Genomic DNA, 10,002 nt, shown 5'->3' on the forward strand with positions numbered 1-10,002 from the left:
CATTGAACACAGCGCCTTCGCGGTCACAGTATTAAGATGTTGAACTACTGTCTTAATATACATTCAATAAAATTGAATTAATATTTCAGACATAAATTGAGAGCCGATGAAATTATCGGATTCACACAATCAATCTGAAACAAATAAATCCCCCCAAATTCTGCCAAATCTTAAAAAACTGTAATAATTTATTGCGAAAAAATATTGCGGCCGAGGCCTTAATACTGTGACCGCGAAGGCGCTGTGTTCAATGAGTGTAGTATTTATACGTTCGGTCATGTTTCAATCATATGTTAAAAATAATTTGTTAAGCTGTCATTATCGTTTACTTCATTACGACTTTTACAACTAAAAAAATTATTTATATGCTTTGGAAATATCTCACCTGTCGAGAATGCATTAATAACCATAACAATAACTATCGCAAGAACTATTAAAAATATATCTATATTATTATCTTACTTTAATCCTGTCTCTTCTTTCGATACTTTTAGAAGTCAGTCTCCACACAGTTCAATATAATACAATTATCTACACAATAGCACTGGCATTTCGATGTATTTACGCACAAAATGCATACTTTAATATAATTATAGCTGATAATATTAGAACACCATGTATTATTTTTTCTTCTTTTCTTTGCGTATCATGTACACTCGCTTTTTGGAAAATGATTTCACGAAGTTGACGTTTATGATTCTTGCTTCTATCGCGATCCGAAAGCGACAGAATATTTTACACGCACGTATTCTTCTGCGTGCGGACCGTATCTACATATTCTATTACCTTAAAACAGAGCGCTCAATAAGTCCAACATCCGTTATGAGTACGGGCGTTCAGCCTTCTAAATCTCGTCCCTACACACACGAGACACAAGCTATATGATGTGCTTTTTGTTCGTCCACATGGACGATCAACGATGAGTGAATTCATGAATTACCAACATCACCACTGCCGGACACCCGCTGGACTTTATATATACACCTACCTCTATTTCGCAAAAATAGCAAGTACTATCTCTTTAAAGGCAAATACATTTTGCAGCGATAGCTATACGATGTGTGAGCGCGAGTATAATAAGACAAGTCTAACACTTCCGTAGAATGACTAAATTGATGGGAGAATAACGATTTATTTTAAAGTTGTAAAGGAATAAATGCTGAGACTATTGGCAGATGTATCTTCAATGGACGATTCTTATATCCGGAAAGTCCTCGGAAAACGTTTTCAAGATAGCTAGGATTAATATTAACCAAATATATATAAAAAATTATTAATATATATAAAATTATATAAAATATTATAAAAATTAACCTAAATCATATTCCCAAAAACATGTGATTATCCCAGAGATCAAAATGACGTCATCTTTTAACTGATTACTTCACTGAATTTTATTTTTCAATTTGACATATGTACGTCGACGCGAGATCATTATTTCGCTTATATAATATTTACTCTTTTGAATCTGAACATCAGTTTTCAATGTTGGACTTTGCAAAACATTAGAAAAAAATCACAAAGGTATAAACTAGATCCTATAAAACTTTGTGAGTTTTTCTAATTTTTTGCAGTTCTAAATTGAAAACTGATAGATTCAAAAGAGCAAACATTTCTGAACATTAAAAAAATAATGAAACGTTTTCAAATATTTACATAAGTGCAATGAAGATTTTAAGAAAAAGTAGCATTTTTATCTTGGTTTATACATATGTACTCATATGATTGTAATTTTCCTTCTTTTTGTAAAATTACGTTTCAAATTATATCTTCTTTTCGTAAACTTTTATTTTATATTATATCACATACTATTATATCATAATATGAGAGATCTACGAAAATTTATAACCAATCTCTTGGTAATTATATAAAGCAATTAGCTATGAAATATTACATCACAATCCCGACGTTCTGCATTTTACTTTACTGAATAACAGAATAAATAAATTGATCAATGAACTAATACAATCAAGTTAGATGGACAGCATGCACGACTTAATTACTAATACTATCTGTTAAATTCATTGTATAAAATCCACAAACAACTAAGGCATATTGGGTACTGGATACGAGGCAATACAGAGTTCGATTATCTCATTTGGTACAGGATAATGAGTATTGTCCATTTAACTAACACTATAAATGCTTCGAAGCATTTGATTGACCAATCAGAAGAAAGAATTTTATTAATTGACCAATCAAAGAATGTTTCAAAGCATTTGTAGCATCAAGTGGACTATATATAGTCAATAAAATTATTATATATGGTGTGCGTGCGTGTGGGTATATGTGATTGATAAACAGTATAAATTTTACAAATGTATATTAATACGATATCTTCTAAAATATTTGCTTAATTTTTAATAAATTTCAGTAGCTAATTTATTTACTAGTAGTAAATTTATTTTATATTAGATAAATTTATAACAATTATTTGCTATTATTTTAAGCATTTACACATATATGTTTTCATACAATATTTATTTTATTTTAATATTATTCCAATTATACATTATTATTTATTTATTATTATAAGTACTGATAATCTTAACTTATGTTATTCTATTTATATTATTATTTCAAATTTATAATATGATACACTCTTATCATATTTGTACTTTTAATATTACATAACGATTATCAGAAATTTTAGTTTCTACACTTCAACAAGTTTCAATAGCTTGGTACCAAAGAAGAAAGTACTACTAATGTAGACGTCATAAATTTTTTTTATAATGCAGATTAGGTCTCGGAAACTTCAATGAAAAATATAAGTTTCTGACAAAAAAGAATTACTGTGATGAGTTTTACTTTTCCAACGCTAGGGTACGAAAAACACCCCAATATTTTGATTCTGTAACTTTTAATGACAGTTTGATACCGTTATATTGTCGTTATTTTTTTATCATCATTATGTATAATACTTATGTAATGACAATATAACAATACCAACTAACACTGTTGTTAAGAGTTATAGAATCAGAGTACATGTGATTATTCTTAGATTAAACTTTTAAAAGCTGTCACTATTTTCTTAGCATAAAGGAAAAGAGAAAGAAAGAGAGAGAGAGAGAGAGAGAGAGAGAGAGAGAGAGAGAGAGAGACTTAATGCCTTTTAAACTCCGACAGCTTACCGTTTATCTCGCCACATATTAAAATAATGTAAATAAATGTGAGCTTTTAACACAGATACTTATTTAAAATCAAATTTATTACTTCCTTGGGTTTGAGAAGCACGATATCAGAGCTAATGCATCATTGTATTAATAATTGTTTTACGACTAATGAATAATAAAGATAGAATGATATAAACGCTGATAATGTGTTTCCCGAACACAACCTTAAAACGCATCTTAATTTCTCTTCATTGTATTAATCTAGTAAAAGTTATTACTTCAAAATTTTTTTTATATAAGTATAGCTATAATTTTAATAGCGATACGTAATATATTAATCATGATCACAATTGATATCTCATGTGAATACATAAAAAAAGAATTAATATTTTTATAATATTATTATCACGCGAGTCTCAAAGCTTGAGATGAATTCATTCACATGCTAGCATCTTGTGAAGAGGTAATTACTTTCTACTAGCATCTTTATAAAATGTAGAAGGAAAGAGAGTTATATCTAAAAAAAATGCATGGCGAAACGAACAGCGAAATGCTAGGCATTTGTATAAAACACCTTTAATGAATGTTCGTTTGGTACGGCAGCCTGGTAAGATCCGGGACGAGTTTTGTTTGACTTGCCGATCTCCTCTGCCTCTTGTACGGTGTCTGGAAGTTTCATTCCTAAAGTTTCCGGAAAAATCAGAGACAGGATGCCCGCAATCACGCTCATGGACCCAAATAGGATTAGTGGCAGCGAAGGCATTATTCGTGTCTGAATGTAAATAAAGATATGAGCATAATTAACGAAACATTTGAAACAGTGTATTTTATATGATGAATTTCTGAACAGTGAACATTTCATGTAAGAAAATTGCAAATATACTGTTGCAGAATTTTTTTTTGTTTGAAATAAAGTATTATAAAATACTACTCCAATTGTATAAATTACATCACACTTATCAAATTTAAAAACGGAAATATATGTATAGTTATTTTAGAAATTACATTTTTTACATTTATTATATAATATTAATGAAATTGCAAAAACTAAATAAAATCGTGCAATCAAAACAATAATTATAAATATATTTTATACCTTATTTTTATCACACCTTTACAGCATAACAGTTTTAAAGCACAATTTAAAAAACGCGAGTTAAAGAGAACACCTGTATGTTGTAACATGTTTTTGACTTACCAAAAGAGGTATTTGCGACGATAAGCTTGACCCAATGCGGCTCATCATGTCGCAAATTCCGAGCAGGGAATTCCTGAGCGTTGTCGGAAACAGCTCTGCTGTGAACAGGTACATAGTCGAAAACGCCATAGCGATACACAACTTCCCAGCCATGTATAAAAATAAAAACTCATAATTCCAGACTCCTGAAACAGGGCGATAAATTATCGGAATTGCGCTCCATACATGGTAACTCATTATAACCAGCATAATTACGCTGAATACAGTCGCGATTAAGCCGAACGTAATATTATATAATACCGACACGTAGCGTTAGCACGCTTTTTGCCCTTGGATGTAGATTACATATGTCAAGTAACTATGCAATTTACAGATAAATGACACAAAATTCAATTTCATCAAATCTCACAATCAGTCAAAACGTGATATCATCTCGACACAATCGAGTATTACTTGGGTAATATGCAACGCGTATCACGCATTTGCAACTTATATTTCTGCGCGTTTGTAACTCACGCGCGCTTGCAATAAACCTTGCGATTTCAACGAGGACATATGCAAATACAGAGATTGTAGGATCGTGGAAAAAAGGAAAAAAGAGGAAAGAAAATTTTCACAATTTAAATGATAGCAGACATAATATAGTAAAGTGCACATTGTCGACATTATTGTTTCAAAAAATATATACATCCAAAATTCTTTCCTTGCAAAAATTTCTCTAGTAAATTCGGTTCAACAGTTTTCGCAAGCGATCCATCAATGAAAAAACAGAATATCCTATATCTGAAAAATGTCTTTTTTTATCTCTTTACCTGCTGGTATAAACAGGGATGCGAGGCAGAATACTCCATTTAGCAAGAATGCACTAGAAAGCGTTGACTTACGGCCAATATAATTGTTCAGCGTACAGCTGATGTAATACGCTGGTATCTCAACTATCGCGATTAGCATGAAATTGATGTACTTATCCCCGGCTAACGATACGGAATTCAATGACATTCCGTAATAAATGAACCCGTTCGTAAGCCAGCAGAACGAGCAGACTAGCAATCGAATGAGTATCACTGAGCTATGTAAAACTTGCACAATCGGTTTTCTCTCGTCCGATACCACTAGCTCGCTTTTCTGAAACATTATATCAATCTCATAATCACAAAGATCATATCCAATTCATTACTTTATATTGATGTTTATAGAGAATAATACATAGTTGTTGACTGTACTGAAAGTTACGAACAAAAAAAAAAAATATATATATATATTATATAATAGTAACAAATAAGACATTTTTAATGCTATAATTAGACATGTGGATTTGCAAAAAAAGAGACGTACCGTTTCAGTCTTAGTTACACTTAACTCTTTGAACGTATTGATGGCTTCGTCTGTTACTTGCAAACCGTTCATTCGGGCCATTTTATGGTATATTTTATTTACTTCTTCGTGTTTATCCTTAGACAGTAGCCATCTTCAAAATTATGTGTTATGTATACTTTGCGCAAATAAAAGAATTCTATCGCATATAAAAATTTTTTAATAAGTTCCGTATTTAATAGTTTAGTATAAAAAATTAAAATTAAGATAATAAATAATTCTAACACAAATCTCTCGAACTTTTAATTATATTACTTTCAATTGAATTCGGGATAAATGTCCAGAATCGATTGCACATGTAATCTAATAAATTGTAGATAATGTTTGCCGAAAATTCAAATCTTTTTAATCGATTAAAAATGTCATCCCGATACAATAATATTCATTAAAATTAAAAAGGATTACCTAACTGATTCTGGAATGACTAGAGGCAGGAAAATAGCTAGTAGCGCTGGCCCGTACACTACTCTAAGAAGCATTCGCCACGATCTGAGCCAACTGGCGAACAACCCCAATAAAATCTCACCCATGGCGTACATAGAGCTGATAATAGTGCTTCCATAGACTCTGTTTTTCACTCCCATCATCTCCATCCCTGAAAGCGAAAAGTGTATAAATTATTATCGAACAAAATCACATATAAATTATGATGAAAAGAAACAAGAGGAATTAATAAATATTGGAAAATCCATGCAGGGATTTCGATCTGTGATTCTAAGCTAGGAAAATATAAAATATAAAGAGGAAAATAATAATTTTTATCTGTATTAAAAATGATTTTTACGTAATATGCTACTAACAAAATTTTTATGATGTAGAAATATATACATACATATGCGTGTGTATACAAATATAAGAAGATTAATAAGGATTCAAGATATATTGCAGTACTCAAGATATTTTGAAATCTGTTCGACTGTAATGCATTCGAGAGGAGATCGAGATGAGTCTAAAATCTCATATTTTTGTTTTATATTTACCGGGAATACTTTGTCAAAAAATATGTTTTTATATAGATCTAAATGCATGTCACATAAAGCTGTAACTATGATTTTAATAAACATATATATTTACTTAGACTTCATTTATTTTATTATTTTGAGTCATCACGGAATGAAAATAAATGTTTTAGCAACACAAACTTTAACCTACTTGTAATTAATTATTAAATGTTTCTTATTTACGATTTGCATTTAACGAGTTCTGTCAATTTGATTATTTTAATAAACTACTAAATAAATAACACATAAATTCACAATAAATAACTTGAAAATATTTATATGTTGCATTTGCATCCAAACGCAAATAAAGAGTACATTGCATCAAGAATTTGTTTCGCTGCATCATTCATGAACACTTATAAACAGAACAGGACGTATAAATATAACGTTTATAGGTGTCGCATAATTTTTTATTCTCCCCAAGCATACATATTTATTATACCGTTATTAACGTACCTAAAATGAATCCCGCGTCGTATATTCCAGCCGCTAAGAAGGCATTAAGGAATTGAAAGACGAGAAACATGTAATAATTCACGGAGAAAGAATGTATCAAACCACTAACTCCAGATAAAGCCGTCGCCATCGTCAAAACGACTCGTCTCCCGTATCTGAAAATAAAATTGTAAACGTGATTGAATTGTGGACCACAGATTTATATAACTAGATTTATATAACTGCTCATTTCGATTATTTTCTATATGATAGAAAGACACCAATGTCATCCTTTACAAATTACATTGTCGTATAACAATTAATTTAATATAAATATAATCCTAGATTTTATACATAATAGCTAATTATTATGTATAATGATATTATATGACTATAAATTAATCATATAATGTAATAAAATTTAAATTTATCTTTTACTTTAAAACTTTAAATGAAGAGAAATTAAGATTTTTAAAGGTAACTTTTTAAGAGTTTACTTAAGAAATTTTGAAGAAAATTTGAGGAATTTAAAGTGTAAAACTAATTCTATTAAAGTAATCTAAGAACTTTAAAGACTGACTTTAAAATAATTTTAGAAAAATTAAAGGTTTTATTACAATATTTTTATTCTAGAATTCTTAAAGTTTTAAAGTATAAGGCTAAGTAAACTTAAAATTCGCTCGCAAACATGTGGTATTGCCACCAGATGGACATGGTAGTGATGTATTTTCTCATTAAAAAAAATATATACACAGTGAGAGCAAAAAGTATTCATACAAGAAAATTTGTTATTAAAAAAGTCATATTTGTAGAAAATAATTAGCAATTATATACAATGAATATATTCTGTTCTAACATAAACAAACGAATACTTTGCATGTATTACTGATTTTAGAAGCTAAATTTCTCATCTGTACGAATACTTTTTGAGCATTCAAACAACACAATTTTTAATTTTCGCTTATTTTTTGGATGATATATTTTGTATAATTAATACACATCTTTTTGGTATACATAATTTTAAGAAACATACAGTCTATTTTATTCTTTATGAATAAATTGTTAATTATCCAACAAGAAATGATCATTAATTAAACATTGACGTCAAATTGATGTTTAAATCATTGTATTTATATCGATTCGACATCAATTCGATGACTCATTTCTCGTTGGATAATATTTATTTTTTAAAAATAAAGTTTTTTAAAAAAATATTTTTTATGTACGAATACTTTTTGCACTCACTGTATATACATATTTTGTTCTCTCACCTGTCAGATATGTATCCAGTGAACATTAAACCGATAGTTTGGCCGATATTCTGTATTGTGCCTACTAATGTGAGTTTCCATTGATTATCATCGCAAGTAAAACCCCACTACATTGAAATAAGTGAAGAAAGAGGAAAAAGAAAATCAATCAAGTTTAAGCATACTTTAAAAATACGCCTTAATTACTGCAAGTTACGTTACCTCGTTGAGTATCGTGTATTCATTCGGATCGTAAATCCAAGAATCACAGTCGCGAGTGATGTTGGTGAACGATGCTTCTGTACATGTGCCTAAGTGATCATTTCGTATTACGTAACGCGTGCAACGAGAAATAACTCCGTTGATTTTTGGCGCAGAAGCATTCAGCCAAGGCGGTTCAAACGTCGAGTTCTCTGCATGCTCGCATTCCGGCACTGAACATCTACATTTAAAATTTAAATAATTGCATTTTTTTTCCTAAATTTTCTTTTAATCATAAATAAAAGTTTGACATTGTGTCAAATAGATTTATTTTACGCGTACCTGTATTTAACTTCGCTCGTAATAAACATGTAAGAAAACGCAAATGCTGCCGTTAGCATCAATGTTATGCCAATGAATGCGAATATCACTATCTGATAAAGTCCAAATTTTTCTATATCATTCTCTACCGATTGATTATTTGTAGCTTCTATAAAAATGAATAAAGATTCTGTTATATGATCTGTGTTTCCCGATTAAGAAATTATAACAAAAAAAAATTACATTAAGTCATATTATGTTAAATATAATATTATTTTGATATTAATCCAATCAAATATAATATCGATTTACATAATAAAAAATATTTTGTGATATTTTGTTTAAGATCATTCTTCCAATACATATATCGCTTTTGCACTATTTCACGATTATGTTAATTGTAAATATCATTCATACCATTTTCCACTCTCGATCGCGGATCTACTTCGTTCCTTCTTAATAAACAACACAGCCGCATGATATAGTCTCGTAAGCTGTAATCATATTCACAATTTATACTATTACTTGACGAAAATCAATCCGCCATTGCGGTAGCCGATCAAACATACAATACGACGCTTTATGCTTCAAATTTCCTGAAACATCGCGAATAAAAAATAATGTCAATCGCGTCAGACTTTAAAGCGGACATTATATAAAAAAATGGAATCAATTTGCCACGCAAAGGTAGTTTTTCCCATAACAGGAAGCTTTTCCCCATAAAAAAACAAAAAAGACGGAGAAAATCAGGGAGGGAAGAAGAGAGGGGGGAGGAGAAGAAAGAGAAAGAGGGAGGGAGAGAAGGAACAACTTTGTCGCTGAACAATTGGAGTTAAACATTTCTCAAATATTAAAAAAATATTTTAAATGTAAATAATTATTTTTTAAATCTTAAATAAACGTTTTTTTAAATAAATGCTTTTTAAACGTTAAAAAATGTTTTCTTAAACATTAAAAAATATTTTTCAAATATTAAAACAAAAATGTTAAATAGTTACTGTTATATCACATTATTATTTTGATCCGCAGTGTCATCAAACTTTTATAACTATATAATATCATAGCCAATCAGCAAAGAATATTTATAAAAATGTTTTTAAAAGCAC

The 10,002-nt window shown here is 29.7% G+C and overlaps 2 protein-coding genes across 4 annotated transcripts in view; both read right to left on the reverse strand.

Moving 5' to 3' along the window:
* The window catches only part of LOC108747596 (organic cation transporter protein-like), a 10,513-nt gene extending 9,945 nt beyond the window's left edge, over window positions 1-568 (reverse strand). For all 3 annotated transcript variants that reach the window (XM_018485161.1, XM_018485162.1, XM_018485163.1), the window contains exon 1: window positions 463-568. The gene's annotated coding sequence lies outside the window, so the exon portion shown is untranslated. The remainder of the gene's footprint in view (window positions 1-462) is intronic.
* Window positions 569-3,640: 3,072 nt separating this feature from the next.
* LOC108747650 (organic cation transporter protein-like) lies at window positions 3,641-9,385 on the reverse strand. Its single transcript, XM_018485247.1, has 10 exons — window positions 9,314-9,385; window positions 8,918-9,065; window positions 8,597-8,816; window positions 8,396-8,502; window positions 7,146-7,300; window positions 6,094-6,283; window positions 5,650-5,782; window positions 5,127-5,439; window positions 4,315-4,499; window positions 3,641-3,888 (listed from the first exon to the last, which is right to left on the reverse strand). Exons 1-10 carry the CDS (start codon window positions 9,372-9,374, stop codon window positions 3,670-3,672), a joined length of 1,731 nt encoding a protein of 576 aa, XP_018340749.1. The 5' UTR covers window positions 9,375-9,385; the 3' UTR covers window positions 3,641-3,669.
* Between the last annotated feature and the right edge of the window lie 617 nt (window positions 9,386-10,002).

Source organism: Trachymyrmex septentrionalis, unplaced genomic scaffold (assembly GCF_001594115.1).
Source record: "Trachymyrmex septentrionalis isolate Tsep2-gDNA-1 unplaced genomic scaffold, Tsep1.0 scaffold20, whole genome shotgun sequence".
In the NCBI taxonomy this organism is placed as follows: domain Eukaryota; kingdom Metazoa; phylum Arthropoda; class Insecta; order Hymenoptera; family Formicidae; genus Trachymyrmex; species Trachymyrmex septentrionalis.

What these genes read in the sequence shown, in the direction of transcription:
- LOC108747650 (XM_018485247.1), bottom strand. Translation starts at nt 9,374, where the DNA reads ATGCGGCTGTGTTGTTTATTAAGAAGGAACGAAGTAGATCCGCGATCG. An exon ending in ACGAGCGAAGTTAAATACAG is followed by an intron (nt 8,817 to 8,917) that starts GTACGCGTAAAA and finishes TTTTAAATGTAG; the next exon opens with ATGTTCAGTGCCGGAATGCG. An exon ending in GTGTAACTAAGACTGAAACG is followed by an intron (nt 5,440 to 5,649) that starts GTACGTCTCTTT and finishes ATAATGTTTCAG; the next exon opens with AAAAGCGAGCTAGTGGTATC.